The following is a 24,463-nucleotide window of genomic DNA, read 5'->3' as shown; positions in this document are numbered from 1 at the left end:
GCAGCTAAGATACCACCTCACACCTATTAGGATGGCTTCTGTCAAAAAATAAATAAACAAGGATAGGCATGCACCTATAGTCTCAGCTACTCTGGAGGCTGAGGCAGGAGGATTGCTTGAGCCCAGGAGTTCAAGGCTGTAGTATGTGATGATGGTACCTGTGAATAGCCTCTGCACTCCATCCTGGGCAACATGGCAAAACTCCGTCTCTAAGGGAAAAAAAGTGTTGGCAAGGATATGGAGAAATTAAAACCTTTGTGCACTACTTGTAGGAAGGTAAAACGGTATAGCCACTGTGGAAAACAGTCCAGCAATTCCTCAAAACATTAAAAATAGAATTACCATGTGATCCAGCAATTTTGCTTCTGGGTATATTTGTAAAATAATTGAAAACAGGTTTCAAAGAGATATTTTACACCCCTGTTCAAGCACCATGATTCACAATAGCCAAAAGGTAGCAGCAACCCAAGTGTCTGCTAATGAAGGAATGGAGAAACAAAATGTGGTATATACATACAATGGTATATTAGTCTTAAAAAGGAAGGAAGTTCTGATACATGCTACAACATGATTGGATCTTGAGAACATTATGCTAAGTGAAATAAGCTGGTAACAAAAAGATAAATGCCATATGATTCTACTTATATGACCTACCTAGCATTGTCATATCCACAGACACAGAAAGAGGCAGAATGGTGGTTGCTGGGTGCTAGGGGAAGAAAGTAGCAGGGACTTGCTCTTTATTAGGTATTATGTAGAGTTTCACTTTTACAAGATAAAGAGTTCTGGGGACTAGTTTCACAACAGTATGAATGTACTTAATACCGAACTGTACACATAAAAATGGCTAAGATGAAAGTTTTATATGTATTTTACCTTTTTTTTTTTTTTTTTTTTTTTTTGAGACAGAGTTTCACTCTTGTTGCCCAGGCTGGAGTGCAATGGTGCGATCTCGGCTCACCGCAAGCTTTACCTCCCAAGTTCAAATGATTCTCCTGCCTCAGCCTCCCAAGTAGCTGGGATTACAGGCATGTTCCACCACACCCGGCTAATTTTTGTATTTTTTGTAGAGACGGGATTTCACCATGTTGGTCAGGCTGGTCTCAAACTCCTGACCTCAGGTGATCTGCCTGTCTCAGCCTCCCAAAGTGCTGGGATTACAGATGTGAGCTACCGTGCCCAGCTATGATTAAAAAAAAAAAAAAAAGTTCATAACATGGGCTGGGCACAGTGGTTCATGCCTGTAATCCCAGCACTTTGGGAGGCTGAGGCAGGCAAATCATGAGGTCAAGAGATCGAGACCATCCTGGCCAACATGATGAAACCCTGTGTCTACTAAAAATACAAAAACTAGCCAGGCATGATGGTGCGCACCTGTAGTCCCAGCTACTCAGGAAGCTGAGGCAGAAGAATAGCTTGAAACTGGGAGGCAGAGGTTGCAGTGAGCAGAGATCGCACCACTGCACTCCAGCCTGGTGACAGAGTGAGACTCCGTCTCAAAAAAAAAAAAGTTGATAGCATCACATCTATGCAATAAATTATTTAAATAAGTACATAATTACGTTAAGAAATTAAAGCCATAAAGCAAGCTAAAACATTTAAATCATTTATTATTGGTACAGCAGATTTTCAAATATAGGACTAAAGATTCAGATTACTGGCCAGGTGCAGTGGCTCACACCTGTAATCCCAGCACTTTAGGAGACTGAGGCAAGTGGATCACTTGAGGTCAGGGATCAAGACCAGCCTGGCCAACATAGTGAAACCTGTCTCTACTAAAAATACAACAGTTACCCAGGTGTCATGGCGCGCATCTGTAGTCCCAGCTGCTTGGGAGGCTGAGGGCAGGAGAATCGCTTGGACCCAAGAGGGAGAGATTGCGGTGAGCCAAGCTTGCACCACTGCACTCCAGCCTGGGTGACAGAGCGAGACTCCGCCTCAAAAAAAGGAAAAAAAAAAAAAAGATTCAGATTACTCATAAACTAGCGGAACCTTCATATTTTTTTGTATGAATCCTAAGATTTCCTCTAGAAAATTAGGATCCGAATCAAATAAGGCAAGGAGAATGGTGATTTTCTTACATCCATGAGAAATTCTGTGATGATGATGGTGTGGTTATATTAAGTAAAAATAATAACTTTGTTCTGCCAATAGAATAGCTTTTTAAGTTAATTTTTAAATGTTGCCATTTCTTTTTAAGAGAAATACCAGTAGACAGACAAAGCCACTCAAAGTTCAAGTTATGCATTCGTCTATCGTCGCACATCAGAATTTTGGTTTGAAACTTTTGTCTTGGCTGGGAAGTATTATTGGATATTCAGGTAGGTTCATAAAAGTTCATGCCAATTGTCTATTAAAAATGAGCTCCATATACCCTTGCAAAACTGTTTTGGAAAAAATGTCAACTGGAATAATTTCCTGCTTTAATTTTACATTTTAAAATACCATTTCAAAATATCTTTATGCAAGAAAAAATCCTATGTTTAACAAATTTTGTCATACTGGATATTTTTTATATGCACACAAAGGATTCTCTATTCAAATAAACGCAGGAAACATTGGTTTAAACAATTGTAAAGGACATTAATATGCTAATACAATGCAATGTACATTTCACAAACTTTTTTTTTTTTTTTTTAACTTTTTTTAGTGGAGCATTTTGCAGAACTCTTCTACTGAGTAAGCTGGAAAAATGCTGCTGTAAATAACCTAAGTGATTAGCTGTTTAAATGATAAAACACTAATGTTGATTTCTTTGTTTTGATTCCTACAACTTTTGGTTACCAATAACTTGCAACTCTGAAAGTTTGCAAATTGGAAGTTACCAATTTGTGTTTTAAAAAAAAATTTCCACTGGGTGCCATGGCTCATACCTGTAATCCTAGCACTTTGGGAGGCCAGGGCGGGTGGATAACCTGAGGTCAGGAGTTCAAGACCAGCCTGGCCAACATGGCAAAACTCTACTAAAAATACAAAAATTAGCTGGGCATGGTGGCATGCACCTGTAATCCCAGCTACTCAAGAGGCTGAGGCAGGAGAATCACTTGAACCCGGGAAGCAGAGGTTGCAGTGAGCCAACATCACGCCGCTTCACTCCATCCTGGGAAAAAGAGTGAAACTCTGTCTCAAAAAAAAAAAAAAAAAACTTCCAGGGTCTAGAAATTCAATCATTTTTCTTTATGTAATGGTAAGAATTAAGAATCCTCATATCCGCAGCCAAAAATACAAGCCTGGTGTGTAACAGTAAAGCATAAAACAGAGATCAATATAAGCTGTTATGCTGTTCTTCAGGCAAGACTGTGGATAAGTGACATTCAGATGTTTACTGTAAAGAAAAATTTGAATACATTTGTTTTGAAGGGCTTTTTTTTTTTTATAATTTATTTATTATTATTATACTTTAAGTTGTAGGGTACATGTGCATAACGTGCAGGTTTGTTACATATGTATACTTGTGCCATGTTGCTGTGCTGCACCCATCAACTCGTCATTTACATCAGGTATAACTCCCAATGCAATCCCTCCCCCCTCCCCCTTCTCCATGATAGGCCCCGGTGTGTGATGTTCCCCTTCCTGAGTCCGAGTGATCTCATTGTTCAGTTCCCACCTATGAGTGAGAACATGCGGTGTTTGGTTTTCTGTTCTTGTGATAGTTTGCTAAGAATGATGGATTCCAGCTGCATCCAAGTCCCTACAAAGGACTCAAACTCATCCTTTTTTAAAAAGAACATTACTACACAGAACTGAGAGTTGAAAATACGGAGGTGTGGAAGTTTAAGAGAACGTGTTTACTTTAAAAGATAATTTATAAGTTATCTTTCCAGGCCAGCACGGTGGCCCGCTCCTCTAGTCACAACTCTCTGGGAGGCTGAGGTGGGAGGATCCCTCGAGCCCAGGAGTTCATAGACCAGCCTGGGTAATATAGGGAGACCCCGTCTCTATCTAAAATTTTTTTTAAAAGAAAATAAACAAATATCTTTCCAATTATTTTTCTTAGCCCCATATTCTTTATTTTGGTATTTTCCATTGGATACCTGCATGCCAAGTGTTGTGCTACAGTATTAATGAAGAGTATAATGGAAGTAATGTCCTGCTGAAAATTTTCTTTGAGATATTTATCAATAATTTATATATTCCTATTTAATACTTACATAGGTCTTCTCTTTAGCCTTTTAAAGGATTTCTGTTTGACAGCTTTTATAATTAAAAGTTATTCCATTTTTAAATTTTTTATTATTTTGCATGCTTGAAAAAGATGAAAACAGTGATTTAAATTATAAAGTATGGGACCAGGCGCAGTGGCTGACGTCTGTAATCCCAGCACTTTGAGAGGCCAAGGCAAGTGGATCACTTGAGCCCAAGAGTTCAGACCAGCCTGTCCAACATGGTGTGAAACCCCGTCTATACTAAAAATACAAAATTTAGTCAGGTGTGGTGGCGCATGCCTGTAATCCCAGGCATATGTGTGTATATATGTGTATATATATGTGTGTGTGTGTATATATGTATGTATGGAACAAGTTAAAGTTTTGGTTATTTTAATGCTTATATTAATATTTGAAGAACATTTCTAAAGTTTACATTTAAAAGGTTGTAGTAATGTGTTTTCCAGGGTCTCTCACATGGCAAGTCCACAATAAGTTTTTGTTTAATGAATGAAGCATTTTTTATGAAACATTAATAAAATGTACTGGTATATATTATAGTGCAGAAGTCATGCATTCCTTTTAAATGGTAGCATGTTTTATATTTCAGTTATGGAATGTATAACACTTTTACTGTAATCTGATTTAATTAGTGCTTGAAGAACAATATTAAGTGGTTTTTGGATGTTTTTCTCTTTAATTAAATTCATTAAAGCACAAGAGATTATTGCCTTTATGACAAGCATATGTTTTGACATTCAGGAGGAGTAGTGTGTGATGTGAGATTTGAAATTCATTTCCTTTTTGTTAAAATATTAATAAAACTGTTAACATGTTTGCTTTTTCTGAATAAATTTGACCTTTAATAAAACACTTAAAACTCTACAGATCCATTTGAACGTCTACTAAAATGTCACTTTAATATTTGAAGTTGCTATCTCATTACTATTTTTCCTTCTATTTAAAGATGGCCTTCGCCGGATTTTATGTCAGGTTGGTTTGCAGGAAGGGCCAGATGGTGAAAACTCTTCTCTAGTGGACAGACTGATGCTTAGTGATTCCAAATTATGGAAAGGTGAATCTTTTAACTACTTTTAAGGTGTGGAGGAACCTATATAACTAATTGGGATGTGAAACTTTATCATTTGGGAAGATGTTTAATAAATGTATTTTTACTTTTTAAAATTAGCATTGCAGTCTTAGTCTTTGAAAAATATAGATTTGGTGGGGGAGGGGTCCATAATCCAACTTTAATGGACTTTATATTTTGTTACAGAATTATGTTTAGAAAATTTGGTTTTATAAACAGATTGCAAATATTTTGTGCTAAGGAAAACAGGTATTTGCTCCTTTTTTGAAGGGACAGGATCTCACTCTGTTGCCCAGGCTGGAGTGCAGTGGCATGATCATTGATCACTGCAGCCTCAAACTCTTGGGCTCAAGCAATTCTCCCTTCTCAGGCTCTCTCGTAGCTGGGAGTACACGTGCATACCACCATATATGGCTTACTTTTGTTTTTGAGGCTTAAAATACAAGCCATTCTCAGTGATATGTGCCTGTAGTCCCAGCTACACAAGAGGCTGAGGCAAGAGGATCACTTGAGCTAGGAGTTTGAGTTCAGCCTGAGCAACAAAGCAAGACCCTATCTCTTTAAAAAAAAAAAAAAAACTGTGTTGGCTGGGCATGGCGATTCACACTTGTAATGCTGGCACTTCGGGAGGCTGAGGCAGGAGGATCGCGTGAGCCCAGGAGTTTAAGACCAGCCTGGGCAACACAGCAAGATACTGTCTCAGAAGTTAAAAAAAAAAAAAAAAAAAAAAAAACCCACTGTAGATCACATAAAACTTGAGAAATCTAATTGTTTGGCGTGTCCTTATCTTATACCATGATCTTTTTCTACAAGGTGCTAGGAGCGTATATCATCAGTTGTTCATGAGCAGTCTGCTTATGGATTTGAAATACAAGAAACTGTTTGCTGTTCGATTTGCAAAAGTAAGTGGCTTTTCAATTTTCAAAATAAGTTATATATAGAATAACTATGCCCATAATTATATGTAGGCTTCAAAAAAGTAACATCTAATAGTAATATGTCAATATGTTGATATTAAATTCTAAGAAACTTAATAAATCTTTTCATTCTCTATCAATAGAATAAAATTATAGCAGTGAGACCTCTTGTTCATCACCTCCTCTGATAACATGAGTATCCATCTATTATGCAATTTTTATGAAATAATAAATGAAGAGTTTAAACCTATGCCATTGTGAATTGTGGTATATTTTCTATTCATATAAGGAAACTAATCTCAGTTTAAATGACATATATATGGATATGATTTAATAAATATATTTGTGCATTTTAAAATTAACATTGCAGTCTTAGTCTTTAAAAAAATTACAGATTTTTTTTTTGGGGGGTGGGCATGATCCAAATTAAATATCCTGTATATTTTGTTAGAAAATTATATTTAGAAAACTTTGATTTTATAGATTGCAGCTATTTTGTGCTAAAGAAAACATGTATTTTGCTTTTTTTTTTTTTTAAGAAACAAGGTCTCTTCAAAACTCTAGGTTATTGATATAGTTGAATTAAGTTCTCCCTTTTAGCAGCATGTGCGAAAACCTAGCTGCTTATTTTTTTGCATTCACCTGAATTGGGAAGTATATGAGAATCACTTGGAGAGCTCTTTCAAAATACATGTGTTATGTTCCATTCTCAAATCTACTGAAACAGATCAGCCAAGAATGGGGGCCCAAGCGTGTATGCTTTGGAAGAGTCATCAGATGATTCTGATATGATGCAGAAGTAATGAAAGTCTGACTTCATCAGAAACAGTGTAATGCTGCTGTAGTTTAACTCTACCGGCGTGCAATGACACCTGGGAGCTTAGTAGCTGTTACTGCCTACTTGGGCTGGTAAACTGCCATTGTGCTCCAGAAGAAAGAATCAGTATTTGTACAGGATTCCACAGATTCCATAGTGAATCAATATCTATACAGGATTCTATTGGTAGAAATCATTCCAGTTATTGTTCTTATAGCAGTATTATCTTCTTGACTTCCTCCAGCACTGACTTTTCATTATAATCCTTAAACATTTGGTCAATGTGGATTAGAGGTGAATCTCCCCCTTGTTGTTTAGAATTACCAGCAGTTGCAGAGAGATTTTATGGAGGATGATCACGAGCGAGCAGTGTCGGTGACTGCTCTGTCTGTCCAGTTCTTCACCGCACCTACTCTGGTGAGTAGTGCTTGCCTTTTCTTTGTAACTGATAGCTGGCACTCCTTGCCTTTTTTTGCCTTCTTAATAGAACTATGAGCGTTTGCAGAGTGATTATGTGACAGATGACCACGACAGAGAGTTTTCAGTCGCAGACCTCTCGGTTCAGATATTCACGGTTCCTTCACTTGTAAGTACTGAAAGACTAGAAGAACTTTCTTGTTTTCCATTAACAGAAGTAAAGCCTTAAAATGATAGAGAACTAAAGTCTGTATATTCCTGAAAAGAATAGTATTTTATTAATGGGTAATCAGACTTCAAACGCCTTCAACTATTCTTATACTAGAATATAACCTTGAATATCAAAGTAATCTGGTGGGGCGGGGGAAGTCATTTAGACTTAATTTATACTTTCTCTTCAGAGTAAAGGAGAGGGAAACAATCTGTAATTTCTCATAGTACTTCCCTGATATTTTGAACTGATTAGTTCACATTAAGCCAATTGATTTCACAAATTATCCTTGACATTAGAATTAGACAGCATGTCGTACACCGTCTCACAATTTGAGAAGTCCTCCTCTCAACTCCCTCCCAAAAGGGGAGATGTAGCTAAGGCAATTGAATCATGATGATTGGGTGGTCTTTTACTGAGCTTCACGAGTTGCCCATGAAGGCATCATTATGTTTTAGCTCTATATATATAATTAAAATTCATATTTAATTTGTTCAGCAAATTTAAGAAACACCTATTTATTGGGCACAGTTCTAGACTTTGAGAATGTAACAGTAAACAGTAACAAATGTGACCCTTCCCTCATCAAACTTACATAGTGGGAAAGAGTTATATAGTTAATCAGAATCACAATGAAAATTTGGTTGGTTCAAGAGATAATAACAAGAGACCTGACCTTTTCCCACAGTTCAGGGCTTCTCTAAGAAAGGTGCCTTTATGCAAGGGCATGAGGGAAGGTCCATGCAAAGGGACGAGCAATTGAGAAAACTAGGAGGAGTAGGGGAGCATTACCTCTATGGCAAATAGAGGAAAACGAGGACGCTTGAAGATTCTTGAACCTGGAGTGAAACTGTTTAGGTTTAAGAGCATTTTATAGTTACTTTATTAATAAGGCATATTAAAAATAACTGAATTTTTTCCCATATTACTTATATGTTAAAGGATATATTCTAATACAGTGGAAGCTGTCTGGAGTCTGTTTACCCGTTAATGAGCTATTATGATAGGCCAAATTAAGGATTTTGCATTTTGTCTTAAGAACGTGAGAAGGCATTAAAGAGTTTTAAGTGGTATTTACATAATTACATTTGTGATTTTAAAAGATCATGCTGTCTGTAATTTGGAGAATAAATTTGGACGGGGATAAAAGTGAGTGTGGGAAACCTAATTAGATGCTAACGCAATGACCCAGGCAAAAACTGATGGTAACTTGAACTGGGATGCTGAAAATGAGTATGAATCATGAGGGATATTTTTAGGTGGTGAAATCTACAGAACTGGCTAAGTGGGTTGAGGGTTGTTAGACTTGCTGACGAATTGGATGTTGGATTTGAAGGAGGAATATAAGGATGATTCGAAAGCGTCTGGCTTGCCGCTGAGTAGATGTTGTGCCACTTGCTGAATGATTAGCATTTGTAAAGAGGGAAAGTGATGCTTTTAGTTTAGTTAGGGTTGAGTTCCAGAAGCCTCTGAGATGATCCTATGTGTTTTCGTATCTGTGCTTCCCTCCTCCATTGATCTTTTTGTCCATTTCCATGCCAGTACCACAGTTGTAATAATTATTTGTAGCTTAATATTCCATTTTGACATCTTAAATCCCATTTCATTTGATAGCTTAAATCTCCTTTATTATTTTCCAAAATGTTTTCGCTTATTCTTAGGCCTTTTTCAAAAAGATGAAATAAGGCCGGGCGCGGTGGCTCAAGCCTGTAATCCCAGCACTTTGGGAGGCCGAGACGGGTGGATCACGAGGTCAGGAGATCGAGACCATCCTGGCTAAAACGGTGAAACCCCGTCTCTACTAAAAAATACAAAAAACTAGCCGGGCAAGGTGGCGGACGCCTGTAGTCCCAGCTACTCCGGAGGCTGAGGCAGGAGAATGGCATGAACCCAGGAGGCAGAGCTTGCAGTGAGCTGAGATCCGGCCACTGCACTCGAGCCTGGGCGACAGAGCAAGATTCCATCTCAAAAAAAAAAAAAAGTTCTTGATCTGCCACTCAGGCTGGAGTGAGGTGGCACGATCACAGCTCACTGCAGCCTTGACCACCTGGGCTCAGGCAGTTCTCCTGCCTCAGCCTTCCAAGTAGCTGAGACCACAGATGCATGCCACCACACCCAGCTAGTCTTAACATTTTTAAATTAAGGTTATATGTTTTGTATTTTTGATGCTATAGTAAACTTTTTATATTTTTAAACACGCTATGGTAGTATGTAGGAAAACTACTGATTTTTATATGTCCATCTTATATCTATCTGGTCTATCTGGATATATATGTATTCAGATTAAATAGGTTCTACCAAACTCTTTTCCATAATGGTTGAACCAATTCATACTTCTGTTAATAACATATGAAAGTGATAGTTGCTCCACATCCTCACCAACACTTGGTTTTACCAGTCTTTTAAGATTTTATCTATTCTAGTGGGACATAGTGATTTCTCATGATTTTAATTTGCATTCTTCTGATGATGATGAAGCTGAATTCCTTTTTATATGTTTATTGGCATTTGGATATACTCCTTTGTGAATCTTTGTTAAAGTTGTCCTTTGATTATCTATTGAGTTGTCTGCCTTTTTCTTACTGATTTGTCAGAGTTTTTCATAGATTCTGCATCCATACTCTTTGTTGGGTATATATACTACATATACTGTTTCCACTCTGTGTCTTGTCTTGTTTACTTCCTGAATATTAAGTGTCTCCTTTTATTTATTTATTTAATTTATTTATTATTATTTTTTTAAGACAGAATCTCACTCTGTCCCCCAGGCTGGAGTGCAGTGGCATGATTTCAGCTCGGTGCAACCTCAGCCTCCCGAATAGCTGAGACTACATGCGTACCCAGCTAAGTTTTTGTAATTATTGTAGAGACGGGATTTCACTATGTTGGCCAGGCTAGTCTCGAACTCCTAGCCTCAAGTGATCCACCTGCCTCAGCCTCTCAGAGTGCTAGGATTACAGGCATGAGCCACTGCGCCCAGCCAGGTGTCTCTTAATGAGCCAGAATTCATAATTATAACATGTACTAATTTTGTCTTTTTTTTTTTTTTTTTTTTTTGAGACAGAGTCTCGCTCTGTCACCCAGGCTGTGGTGCAGTGGTGCGATCTCTGCTCACTGCAGCCTCCACCTCCTGGGTTCAAGCGATTCTCCTGCCTTGACCTCCTGAGTAGCTGGGACTACAGTCATGTGTGACCATAGCCGGCTAATTTTTTTGTGTGTATTTTTAGTAGAGATGGGGTTTCACTATGTTGGCCAGACTGGTCTCAAACTCCTGACCTCAGGTGATCCACCACACCTGGCCATACTTTTTGTATATGTTTAAACAATCTTTGTGTATCCCAGGGTCACAAAGATATTCTCCCATGTTTTCTAAAGGCTTGCCTTTCCCATTTAAATTCCCAATCCATCTATAATTCATTTTTGTGTATTGTATGAAGTAAGGTCTTGATTTTTTTCCCCCTACATAGTTATTCAGTTAACCTAGAAGTGTTTATTGAAGATATTTTTTCACCTGTTGCATTTCAGGAGCACCTTTGTCATAAATCAAGACCTTTATATGTGTGTGTCTGTCTTGTCTATCTTTGTGCCCCTGCTACACTGCCTTAATTATAGTAGTTTTGTGAGTCTCAGTATCTGATAGTTAAATCTTCCAGCTTTATTCCTCAGAGTGCCTTGGCCATTCTTTTTTGTTGTTGTTGTTGTTTTGAAATGGAGTTTTGTCGTTGTTGCCCAGGCTAGAGTGCAATGGTACGATCTCAGCTCACTGCAACCTCCACCTCCCAGGTTCAAGCGATTCTCCTGCCTCAGCCTCCTGAGTAACTGGGATTACAGGGCATGCGCCACCACACCTGGCTAATTTTGTATTTTTAGTAGAGACGGGGTTTTGACATGTTGGTCAGGCTGGTCTCGAACTCCTGACCTCAGGTGATCCACCCGCCTCAGCCTCCCAAAGTGCTAGGATTACAGGCATGAGCCACTGTGCCTAGCCAGTTTGTATATTCTTTTGGATTTTTCTGTGTACATAATCATATCACCTGTCATCCATGAATAATGGCAATTTTAGTTCTTATTTCCAATATTTATATATTTTACTTCATTTTCTTTATTATACTGGCTGGGACCTCAACTATAGTGTTAAATACAAGTGGTAGATAAAAGCAGAAATCTTTGTCTCATATCTGATCTCGGGGAAAACTTACTATTTTACCATAAAGTATGATGTTTTGCTTTGGAGTTTTGTTTGCTTGGTTTTTGTTTGATTGTTTGTAGATACTCTTTTATCAGATTAGAGAAATTTTCTCTATTCCTAGTTTGCTCTAAGGTGGTAGTGTTGTTTAAAAGAGGGAGCCTTGTCATATTGCCCAGACTGCCCTCAAATTCCTGGTCTCAAGCAATCCTCCCGCCTCAGTCTCCCAAGTACCTGGGACTACAGGCATGTGCCCCTGAGCCCAGCTTGGTTTTTGTTTGGTTTTTGGTTTTTGGTTTTTTTTTGAGATGGAGCCTCCCTCTGTCGCACAGGCTGGAGTGCGGTGGTGTGATCTCAGCTCTCTACAACCTCTGCCTTCCGGGTTCAAGCGATTCTCCTGCCTCAGCCTCCTGAGTAGCTGGGATTACAGGTGCGCACCACCACGCCTAGCTAATTTTTATATTTTTATTAGAGACGGGGTTTCACCATGTTGGTCAGGCTGGTGACCTCGTGATCAGGTCAGACTCCAGACCTCGTGATCCACTCACCTTGGCCTCCCAAAGTGCTGGGATTACAGGCGTGAGCCACTGCACCCGGCCGGTTTTTGTTTGTGTTAAATCACGAATATGTGTTTAATTTTCATGAATTCAGGAGCGGCATTGGATGATATGATCAAGTGGTTTTTTTTCTCTTTTGTCTGTTAATAAGATTATCTAATTTTTTTCAAATGTTTTATTACTTTTATGTTAAGGAAATAAACCAAACTTGGTTGTGGTTTGTTATCCTTTTTCTATATTGCTTGATTCTATTTGTGCACCCTTATTTGTGAGAGAGATTAAGTGATAATTTTCTTTCCTTGTTACAGCCTTTTGGGGTTTTGGTGGTAAGATTAAAGAGGACTCATTAATTAAATTGGCAAATATATTCTGTTTTCTGGAAAATTTTATGTAAGATAGGTATTGCTTTTGTTGTTGTTGTTGTTGTTTTGTTTTGTTTTTTGAAACCAAGTCTCGCTCTAGCACACAGGCTGGAGTGCAGTGGTGCAATCTCAGCTCACTGCAGCCTCGACCTCTGGTGTGCAAGTGATCCGCCTCAGCCTCCCAAGTAGCTGGGACTACAGGCATGCACTACCACACCTGGCTAATTTTTTTTTTAGTGTTTGTTGAGTTGGGGGTGGGTGTTGCTTTGTTGCCCAGGCTAGTCTTGAACTCCTGACCTCAAGTGATCCTTCCACCTTGGCCTCCCAAAGTGTTGGGATTACAGGTGTGAACCGCTTATTCCTTATTGCTTTTGTAATTGCCCAACAGATTCTTCCTGCCCACTGTACAGATAAAATCAATTCACTGAGACCACAGCATTGCTATACAGAGAGAGTTTAATTGACACGAGGCTGGCCACACCACTTGGGAGACAGAGTTTTTACTCAAAATCTCCCCCTGAAGGCTTGGAGGTTAGGGGTTTTCAAGTATAATTTGGTGAGCAGAAAACTAGGGAGTAGGTGATGCTGATTGGTTGAGGAGGGCATCATTAGGGTGTGTGCTGAGTCCACTTGTGGCTGAGGGTCAAAGGACTGGTTGAATCATGGATCACAAGTAATGCAAAAGTCTGAAAAGGCATCTCCAAAAGGTCACTCTTAGATTCTACAATAGTGTTGTTATCTATAGGAGTAATTGTGGAAGTTATAAATCTTGTGATTGCTGGTTATCATTTAACTTACATTTTAGCATAATTCAGGCCCCTTTCATCATCTTAACCTTGTGGACTTTCATTAGTTTTATAAAGGCAGTTTCCTTTTGGAAAGGGCTATTATCTTCCTTGCTTTAAGGTTAAACTACAAATTAAATTTCTCCCAAAGTCAGTTTGGCCTACACCCCAGAATGACCAAGGACAGCTTGAAGGTCAGAAGCATGATGGAGTCAACTATATCAGATTTCTCTTACTGTCATAATTTTGCAAAGGCACTTTACCCACTTAAATATTTAGAAGAATTCTCCAGTGTAACCATTTAGGCCTCAAGATATCTTTCTGGAAATGATTTTATAGCCAGTTAAAAATTTTAATAGGACTATTCAGATTTTCTATTTCTTGTTTGTCTTCTAATAACATACGTTTTTTTCTTGGGAATTTGCTAATTTCATTTAAATTTCCATTTATATTGATTTAAATGACACCTAATATTTATCTTATTTTCCATTTAATACATTTCAGATCTATAGGTCTTGTAATATTTTTTGTAATCCTTTTTTAAATTTAAATTTTTCTGTTTTTCTTACCAGTCTTTCTAGAGATGTATACTGTTTTTTTTGAGACAGGGTCTCACTTTGTCACCCAAGCTGGAGTGCAGTGGCATGATTTCAGCTCACTGCAATCTCTACCTCCCAGGTTCAAGCCGTTCTGGTGCCTCAGCCTCCCAAGTAGCTGGGACTACAGGCATGCACCACCACCTTGGGCTAATTTTTGTATTTTTAGTAGAGATGGAGTTTTGCCATCTTGACCAGGCTGGTGTCGAACTCCTGGCCTCATGTGATCTGCCTACCTCAGCCTCCCAAAGTGCTGGATTACAGGCGTAAGCCACCATGCCCGGCCTAGAGATGTATATGCTTATTAGTTTTTTCAAAGAAGCAACCTTTAGTTGCATTGATTTATTTTTCCCCTTTTATACATTTGCTTTGTTTTATTATATTCTTTCCCTTTTCATATTTTCTTTAGATTTATTTTGCCATTCTTATGTAGTTTCTTTCCTTTCGTGGCCACCAATGTAATTTCTTTATAGATTATTAGATCATTTACTTTGAACCTTTCTTCTTTTCGGATGATTTAAAGCTTAAGTTTCCATGTAAGCATAATTTTAACTGCATCTCACCATCTTGTTATGTGGCAAATGAGGGTTGTTTAGAAAGGTTTGTTTTGCAAGTTCAGATGAACTTAGGTAATAAAGGATGCCCCTTGCCTTCCTGGAAAGTGAGAGGACACTTTACAGAAGGGAAATGTATGCTCTGTTTTTACAGCTTTTCTTGTGTCTCCTATCATCAGTTGCCTTTGCTCAAAATAATCCTATGGGTGGCATATTCTGTAGGGATCAGCCCCACAGGTTGGTGGGTCGTCTCTGTGTGTGGAGACGAGAGATTGTAGAAATAAAGACACAAGACAAAGAGATAAAAGAAAAGACAGCTGGGCCCGGGGGACCAGAGACCAAGACGCAGAGACCGGTTGTGACCCCGAATGCCTGGCTGCGCTGTTATTTATTGGATGCAAGGCAAAAGGGGCAGGGTAAGGAGTGTGAGTCATCTCCAGTGATACGTAAGGTCATGTGGGTCACGTGTCCACTGGACAGGGGCCCTTCCCTGTTTGGCAGCTGAGGCAGAGAGAGAGGGAGAGAGAGAGACAGCTTACACCATTATTTCTGCACATCAGAGACTTCTAGTACTTTCACTAATTTTGCTACTGTTATCTAAAAGGCAGAGGCAGGTATACAGCATGGAACACGAAGGCGGACTAGGAGTGTGACCACTGAAGCACAGCATCACAGGGAGACGGTTAGGCCTCCCGATAACTCCACAAGAGGTGGAGGAGTAGAGTCTTCTCTAAACTCCCCCGTGGAAAGGGAGACTCCCTTTCCCGGTCTGCTAAGTAGCGGGTGTTTTTCCTTGACACTGACACTACCGCTAGACCATGGTCTGCTTGGCAACGGGCGTCTTCCCAGACGCTGGCGTTACCGCTAGACCAAGGAACCCTCTGGTGGCCCTGTCTGGGCATAACAGAAGGCTCGCACTCTTGTCTTCTGGTCATTTCTCACTATGTCCCTTCAGCTCCTACCTCTGTATGGCCTGGTTTTCCCTAGGTTATAGTTGTAGAGCGAGGATTATTACAATACTGGAATAAAGAGTAATTGCTACAAACTAATGATTAACAATATTCATATATAATCGTATCTATGATCTATATCTAGTATAACTATTCTTATTTTATATATTTTATTATACTGGAACAGCTCATGCCCTCAGTCTCTTGCCTCAGCACCTGGGTGGCTTGCTGCCCACAATATTCGAGTTCTCTTCAGCAGATAGAGTGAGGTGGATCACTTTAGTCCAGTCAAGGATTTAAATGTCTCCAGGTTGTTTTGACAAGACTCAGTCTTACCTGTACTTCATCCCCACCCCTGACACATAACTCCCTAAGGGTTCTCAATTGAGAGCCTGGAGTTCTTCCCTAGAATTCGAGTTCTTTCACTCTATAGGAACTTGAACACTAATCTTGCTTCCTTATGTAACTTCAGAATTTTGTAAATGTCTTTAGGGAAAAACTAGAAGAATGTTGAACTCAGTTCCCCATGCTCTTTTTCTTACTGGGATTCTGGCCTCTCTAATACCCTGGGATGGCTATAGACTTAGCAAGTTTTTCTCCCTAAGAATAACAGTTCTGTACAGATTTTGTAACCACACAATGGGTTATCTTGCTCGGTGCCCAGAGAGAGCCGATTTATCAAGATGAGGGAATTGCATCCCTCATCAAGATGAGAGAAAGTTTAGTATACAGAGAGCTGGCTAAGTGGGAGACTAAAGCTTTATTATTACTCAAATCAGCCACTCCAACAATTTAGAGCCTAGGTTTTTTTTTAAAGATGGTTTGTTGGGCAGCGGGGCTAGGAAATCCGGGATGCTGATTGATTGGGTCCAGGGTGGAATCACAGGGAGTTGAAACTGTCCACTTGTGCTGAGTCAGTTCCTAGGTGGGGGCCGTAAGACCAGATAAGCCAGTTTACCAGTCTGGGTGTCTCCAGCAGGTCCTTCAGAATGCAGGGCCTGAAAAATACCTCAAACACCAATCTTAGGTTTTACAATAGTTATGTTGTCTGTAGGAGCAAGTGGGGGAGGTTAGTGATTTTGTGGCCTCTGGCTGCATGACTTCTGAGCCATACTTTCTAATCTAGTGGCTAACTTGTTGGTTTTATAATCACAGTCTGGTTCCCAAGCAAAGAGGGAGTTTGTTTCAGGGAGAGGCCATTACCATCTTTGTTTTTTTTTTTTGTTTGTTTGTTTTGTTTTTTGAGTCAGGGTCTCACTCTGTTGCCCAGACTAGAGTGCGGTGGTGCAATCGTGGCCCACTGCAGCCTCGACCGCCCAAGTGTGAGCCAACCTCCTGCCTCAGCCTCCTGAGTATCTGGGACTACAAGTGTGCGCCACCACACCTGGCTAAGTTTTTTATCTTTTATTTTTAGTAGAGACAATGTCTTGCTATGTTGCCTGGGCTGGTCTTGAACTCCTGGGCTCAAATGATCCTCCCACCCCATCCTCCCAAAGTACTAGCATTACAGGCATGAGTCACCACACCCAGCCTTTGTTTTAAAGTCTTTGTTTTAAAGTTAAACTGTAAACCACATTCCTCCCAAAGTTAGTTTGAGCTGCACCCAGGAATGAGTAAGGGCAGTTCTGGAGATTAAAGGCAAGATGAAGTCAGTTAGGTCAGATCTCTTTAATTGTCATAATTTTCTCACTGTTACAGTTTTTGCAAAGGTAGTTTTGGTTTTTTCTTGGGATCTTTAATCCCCTCTTACCCCACTCCAGAATAGACAAATGCTGAGGGAAAAGCAGCTGCAGAATGCTGGCTCGCCTCCTTATACAGTTCCCTTTCTCCCTGGTTTTCTCTCCTGGAGTCCTTGTCTCAGCAGCTCTCTAGTGATCTCAAACTTTTTTTTTACTTTTATTAAGCTTTTCTAGTTGTTCTTGGTGGAAATGTTGGTCAGCCTCAAGCTACTGCATCATGACTGAAAGCAGTAGAGTACTCTTATAGTTCTTTAAAAAAAAAAAAAAAAAAAACTCTTAATAATTATTATGCACACTCCTGGGTAAAAATAATTTGCCCTAGATATTAGTGGAATGTTTTATAGCAGCGGTATCTTTTGAATCACAATTACCTTACAATTAACACAGTCTTCATTTTTAGTTTGGTCAAGACTTAGTACTGGCTGGGCACAGTGGCTCATGCCTGTAATCCCAGGACTTTGGGAGGCAAAAGTGGGAGGATCGCTTGAGGTCAGGAGTTTGAGACCAACCTGGCCAACATGGTGAAACCTCGTCTCTTCTAAAAATACAAAAAATGAGCTGGGCATGGTGGCAGATGCTGGTAATCCTAGCTACGTGGGTGGCTGAGACAGGAGAATTGCTTGAACCCATGAGGTGGAGGTTGCAGTGAGCCAAGATCATGCCACTGCACTCTAGTCTGAGTGACAAGAGTGAGACTCCGACTCAAAAAAAAAAAAAGAAAAGAAAACAGTGCTTATAATTCAAGTGATAAGAGTATCATAGTTATTCTCATTTATTAAATATGTGTTCAATCCGCATTATCCCTGTATGCTATGGCATGTTTAGTTTAAAAGTATAGGCATAGATGATGATTATTATTCAGTTGTGTTTTTCAGAGTCTTATGGGAGAATTTAGCCCATTTTGAATATGTTGTTAAATGGGTCATGAGCCTTGCAATACAAAATTGAATATGAATCATATAAAATGAATAAAAGCTATAAGTAAGTCGTAATTTTGTTTTTGTTTTTGTTTTTGTTTTGAGGTAGAATTTCACTCTTGTCACCCAGGCTGGAGTGCAGTGGCACGATCTCGGCTCACTGCAACCTCCGCCTCCTGGATTCAAGCAGTTCTCCAGCCTCAGCTTCCCGAGTAGCTGGGATTATAGGTGCCCACCACCACACCTGGCTAATTTTTTTATTTTTAGTAGAGAGGGGATTTCGCGACGTTGGTCAGGCTAGTCTGGAACTCCTGACCTCAGGTGATCCACCCACCTCAGCCTCCCAAAGTGCTCAGATTACAAGCATGAGCCACTGTGCCTGACTGATAGTGGTAATGCTTTTTAAAGCAAAGTGAATTGTAGGCATAAACATTAGGAAAGGCCAGGTGTGGTAGCACACACCTGTAATTCCAGCACTTTCGGAGGCCAAGGCAGGCAGATCACTTGAGGTCAAGACTTCAAGACCAGCCTAGACAACTTGGTGAAACCCTGTCTCTACTAAATATATATTAAAAATTAGCCAGGCGTGGTGGCACACACCTGTAATCCTAGCTACTTAGGAGACTGAGGTGGGAGATCACTTGAACCCTGGAGGAGGAGGTTGCAGTGAGCCAAAATTATGCCACTGCACTCCAGCCTAGGTGACAAAGCAAAACTGTGTCTCAAAAAATAATAATAATAATGTTTTAGGGTGTTAAGTACAAGAAATATATACCAAGAATAAATACCAAATAATGTTTGGTATTTAATGTTGAAAATTACTTTGAAAGGTTAGCAAAAATTTCTTAGCATAAGGTGATAAAACTGAGAACCTAAGGTCTTTTATTTTTCTTTTCTCTTTGTAACTTTGAAAAATGTGCTTCTTTTGTTATCTTTTAGAAGTAGAAATGCCTGAATAACTCTGCTGGTTTTTGTTTTGGTTTGGTTTTTTGGGTTTTTGTTTGTTTTTAAGAGTCAAGGCCTTGCTTGTTGCCCAGGCTGGCCTCGAAATCCTGAGCTCAAGCAGTCCTCAACCTCAACCTCACAAGTAGCTGGAACTATAGACATGAGCCACTGTGGCCAGCTACTTCCTTGTTTTAATGGGACATTAGTAATGAACCACCCTAGTAGTAGTAGTAGTAGTACTAGTAGTAGTCGTCGTCGTCGTCGTCGTCGTAATGAACCACCCTATTATTATTTTATTATTATCATTATTTTAACTGAGAGAGTCTTGCTCTGTCGCCCAGGCTGGAGTACAATGGCATGATCTTGGCTCACTGCAATCTCTGCCTCCTGGGTTCAAGCAGTTCTGCCTCAACCTCCCGAGTAGCTGGGATTGCAGGAGCCCACCACCATGCCCAGCTAATCTTTGTGTTTTTTAGTAGAGACAGGGTTTCACCATGTTGGCCAAGCTGGTCTCGAACTCCTGACCTTAGGTGATCCACCCACCTCGGCCTCGCTTGCTGGGATAACAGGCATAAAGCACTGCACCCAGCCTTTTTTTTTTTTTCGACACCCCATAAAGAATTAAAATCCAATCCGAAAGTGCAGTATGTGAACCATCTCTGTTAACATTCACCTGAAACTAAAAATGCTAACGAGTGCCTTGATTGGTGGGGGTTTACATTCTAACAATATTAAGTTGTCTCTCCACCAAACTTCCTTTTACTGCCTGCTTTAAGTCCTGAAGTTTTCAAAGGTATATTTAACTGTATAGATTTTCTACTTATCTGCTGACTTTAGAATTTAACATCTATATTAGAATACAGTTTTAGTATATTCTTAGACTTCTGTCTTCTGCATTTTTGTTCCTACTTATTTGGGATTTTTTTGTTTTTTGTTTTTGAGACAGGGTCTCACTCTGTCATGCAGGCTGAAGTGGCGTGATCATGGCTCACTGCAGCCTTGACCTCCCAGGCGCCGGTGATTTTCCCACCTCAGCCTCCTGGGTAGCTGGGAATACAGGTACATGCCACCACACCCAGCTAATTGTTTTATTTTTTATGGAGACAGAGTTTCACTGTGTTGCCCAGGCTGGTCTCGAGCTCCTGGGCTCAAATAATCTGCCTGACTCAGCCTCCCAAAGTGCTGATGTTACAGACGTTAGCTACCGCACCTGGCCTTATTCTACTTTTTGATGAAACTTTTTCTGTTGCTAATTACCTGATCTTGACTTATGTGAGACCTGTTTAAGTTGTCACCCAGTATCAGTAACACTCTAGAATCCTAGGGGAGATTAGCTATTGAGGCTGGAAAATGTCAGGGGGAGGATCCATGATCTTTTGTATCAGAGTAAAAAATTAAGTATTCAAAGTAGCATTAGACTTTCTGACTCTACTAGGGCAGATTAACACCATCAAAATGGCAAAGAGCAAAATGTTTGAAGTTATATTGTGTTATGGAGGTTATGAAAGGGCATGGCCCACATTGTAGGTAGAAATAGAAATTGTTAAGCCTTTTTGTGGGAACAATGGTGATATCATTAAAATTTATTATGTGCATACTCCTTAACCGATTACTTCCACTTGTAGGAAATTATAAATATTCCTACAACTATACACAGTGGATATTTGGTGCAACATCTTTTTTAATAGCATAAAACTAGAAACAACCCAAATGTCTGACCAGTAAAAGCCTGGCTAAATTAAATCTGATACAAAAGTAGACCTGGTTAAAAAGAATGACGGACATTTGTATGAACAATGTATGTAATTTGTAGGTAAAAAATGTACAAAACAGTATAATATGCTATCCTTTGTGGGAAAGAGATAGATATAATTATATATACTTGTGTATACTTAATATACACTTTATGTAATTTATGCATTTTATTTATGTGTGTGTTATATAGTATATACTCTATAATTTTATACATATATAAAAACACAAGCTCTGCAATTATATATACATAAAATACATATACCCATACCATCTCTTCAAGAATATGCAAGGAGCTACTATTAACAGGTTTGCCTTTAGAAAAAAGACCTCAAGAGCTAGGAGACTTACTGACTTACTTTTCCCTGTTGCGTTTAGTATCATTTACATATATTTTCTTATTCAAAATAAAATATACACACACACACACACACACACAAAGACAAAAAAAATAAATCTCAACTAAGGAAATTAAGAGAAAATATTGTTTCATACTGAGTTCTAGAGAATCTATGCATAAACCTCTGGATCCTAGAATAATTATACCATACCATTATAGGTGTCTAAATGTCTCAGTTAAGGACAATTTGCAGCCTGATTCAGAGCCCCCACCCTGAATTATCTTTGAATAATGAGCCTTGGAACTGTCTTCTAACATCTTTCTGGCATCTGGTATAATTGTTGCTTCATACACGTGGCAATTGGAGTAAGTAATTGTTATTTAGAAATACACAGTAATGCATTTGTGATATATAGTTGTGTTAAAAAAGGTTTAAACTGACGGAGCTAAACAATGTTGGTGACTTTTTTTAGTTTTCTTAGTACCTAGTTTTTGATTACCATGCACTCTGATAAACTTTGTTTTTAGGCTCGAATGCTTATCACAGAAGAAAACTTGATGAGCATTATCATTAAGACTTTTATGGATCATTTGAGACATCGAGATGCCCATGGCAGATTTCAGTTTGAACGATACACTGCTTTACAAGCCTTCAAATTTAGGAGAGTACAGAGCCTTATTTTAGATCTCAAGTAAGTTTTCGTTTAATTATTAAACCAGTTGCAATTTATAGAAAGTCGATGTTTATGTTAATTGCCACTGTCACTTTTATCTTGTTCAGGTATGTGTTAATTAGCAAACCAACTGAATGGTCAGATGAGCTGAGGCAGAAGTTCCTAGAAGGGTTTGATGCCTTTTTGGAATTACTCAAATGTATGCAGGTATGTAAAAACTATTACACTTTTCTTTTTCCTTTTTTTTTTTTCTTTTTCTCTTTTTGTTTTATTTTTATTTTTATTTTTTTACAAGATGGGGGTCTCCCTGTGTTGCCCAGGGTGGAGTATAGTGGCTAGTCATAGACACAACCAGAGTGTACTATACCTTTGAACTCCTGGGCTCTGGCAGTTCTCCTGCCTCGGCCTCCTGAGTTGCTTGGGACTAGAGGCGCAGGCACAGGCCCAGGCCCAGGCCCGGCTTCATTGTTTTTGTTGTTGTTGTTGTTCATTGAAATGAACAGCTTTCTGTCTGCGCATCTTTTCATTTTTTGCACATTTCCAAAAGATCGATTTGGATGGCTGCATTTTGGACCAGGAAGCTCCTCTTTAATTGGGGATTCTTAGAAAGGTATAGAGCAAAGGAGATCCCAGCAAAGATTCTGGCATCTACTGCTCTTGGGTTTTTTCTGTGTTGGTTGTTCTGTTTTGTTTTGTTTATGAGATGGAGTCTCACTCTGTCACCCAGACTGGAGTGCAGTGGCACAACCTCAGCTCACTGCAATCTCCACCTCCAGAGTTGAAGTGAATATCCTGCCTCAGCCTCTTGAATTAGCTGAGATTACAGGTATACACCACCACACCAGCTAATTTATTCGTTTTTTTGTTTGTTTGTTTGTTTTGAGACTCCTTTTTTTTTTTTTTTTTTTTTTGACGGAGTCTCACTCTGTCACCCAGGCTGAAGTGCAGTTGCTCAATCTCGGCTTACTGCAAACTCTGCCTCCCTGGTTCACGCCATTCTCCTGCCTCAGCCTCCCGAGTAGCTGGGACCACAGACGCCCGCCACCATGCCCGGCTAATTTTTTTTTTTTAATTTTTAGTAGAGACAGAGTTTCACCGTGTTAGCCAGGATGGTCTCGATCTCCTGACCTCGTGATCCACCCGCCTTGGCCTCCCAAAATGCTGGGATTACAGGCATGAGCCACCGCGCCCGGCCAATTTTTTATATTTTTAATAGAGACGGGGTTTCATCAAGTTGTCCAGGCTGGTCTCGAACTCCTGACCTCAAGTGATCCACCCACCTCAACCTCTCAAAGTGCTAGGATTACAGGCATGAGCCACCGCACCTGGCCAATTTTGGGAGTTTTTTTGTTTTGTTTTGTTTTTTGATACAGAGTTTCTCTGTTGCCCAGGCTGGAGTACAATGGCACAATCTTGACTCACTGCAACCTCCGCCTCCTGGGTTCAAGTGATTCTCTGACCTCAGCTTTCTGAGTAGCTGGGATTACAGGCACCTGCCACCATGCCCAGCTATTTTTTGTATTTTTAGTAGAGACGAGGTTTCACCCTGTTGTCCAGGCTGATCTCAAACTCCTGACCTCAAATGGTCCGCCTGCCTCAGCCTCCCAATGTGCTGGGATTACAGGCATGAGCCACTGCGCCAGCTACTTTTGTATTTCTTTAGTTTCCACTAATGTTCTTTCTTTAGAGGTTACAAGTTTATTTTTTTAATATGCTTTCTTGGAAGTATAGTCAGGTTATTTGAGAAACTGTAGTCATTTTTGGTTTTGCTTTTTAATGTTTCCATGTTTCTTTTTCTCTCCTTCATGTGATATTTATATAATACAGTGTAGACCTTTTTCCCCTGTTTAATTCTCTTTTTAGGAAACATCCCTATATACAAAACAGAATCTAGAAGTAGAAACGAACAGGTATATTTAACCAGTTATAACTGTAAGAAGATAGGTGACGTCTCTAAAAATCTGAGCAAGTACTATTATGATTTCTTTAGTAGCCACCTGGCTTTCTTAAGAAAAGGAATGACCAAAGTTGACTTATCATTTTTACTTTTATTTATTTGAATTTATTTTTATTTATTTTTTTATTTATTTTGGAGGTGTAGTCTTGCTCTATCGCCCAGGCGGGAGTGCAGTGGTGGGATCTTGGCTCACTGCAACATCTGCCTCGTGATTCTTCTGCCTCAGCCTCCTGAGTAGCTGGGATTACAGGTGCATGCCACCACACCCGGCTAATTTTGTATTGTTAGTAGAGACAGGGTTTCGCCATGTTGGCCAGGCTGGTCTTGAATTCCTGACCTCAAGTGATCCACCCGCCTCGGCCTCCCAAAGTGCTGGGATTACAGGCCTGGGCCACCATGTCTGGCCTGACTTACCATTCTAGTTCCTAGGTTGGATGGTAGTTCATGGGTGTTTAATTTATTATAATACTACTATGTTTTTCATGTATCTATAAAAACAGTAGCTACTTTGGTCATTTTTGATACTTGAAGTATTCTGTATTCTCTATTATT

The 24,463-nt window shown here is 39.5% G+C and overlaps 1 protein-coding gene across 24 annotated transcripts in view; it reads left to right on the top strand.

Annotated features, from left to right (window-relative positions):
• UBR2 (ubiquitin protein ligase E3 component n-recognin 2) overlaps window positions 1–24,463 on the top strand; it is a 130,163-nt gene that overhangs the window by 46,923 nt on the left and 58,777 nt on the right. For 11 of the 24 annotated variants that reach the window (XR_012433804.1, XR_010586416.1, XR_012433803.1 and 8 more), the window contains 6 exons: window positions 2,201–2,321; window positions 5,113–5,220; window positions 6,049–6,137; window positions 7,457–7,555; window positions 21,809–21,972; window positions 22,062–22,161. Coding sequence is in view for 17 of the 24 variants with exons in the window: in XM_074038047.1 (XP_073894148.1) it covers window positions 2,201–2,321; window positions 5,113–5,220; window positions 6,049–6,137; window positions 7,457–7,555; window positions 21,809–21,972; window positions 22,062–22,161 (681 nt within the window). In the remaining 7 variants the exon portion in view is untranslated. Of the gene's footprint in view, window positions 1–2,200; window positions 2,322–5,112; window positions 5,221–6,045; window positions 6,138–7,213; window positions 7,556–21,499; window positions 21,647–21,808; window positions 21,973–22,061; window positions 22,162–23,817; window positions 23,865–24,463 lie in introns of those variants that run through there. The other 13 variants (XM_074038048.1, XM_074038045.1, XM_005552984.4 and 10 more) reach the window with 8 other exon arrangements.

The sequence above is a fragment of the Macaca fascicularis genome, chromosome 4 (assembly GCF_037993035.2).
Source record: "Macaca fascicularis isolate 582-1 chromosome 4, T2T-MFA8v1.1".
Classification (NCBI taxonomy): domain Eukaryota; kingdom Metazoa; phylum Chordata; class Mammalia; order Primates; family Cercopithecidae; genus Macaca; species Macaca fascicularis.
Note: the sequence above shows the minus strand (reverse complement) of the source record. Positions and strands in the feature narration are given on the sequence as shown.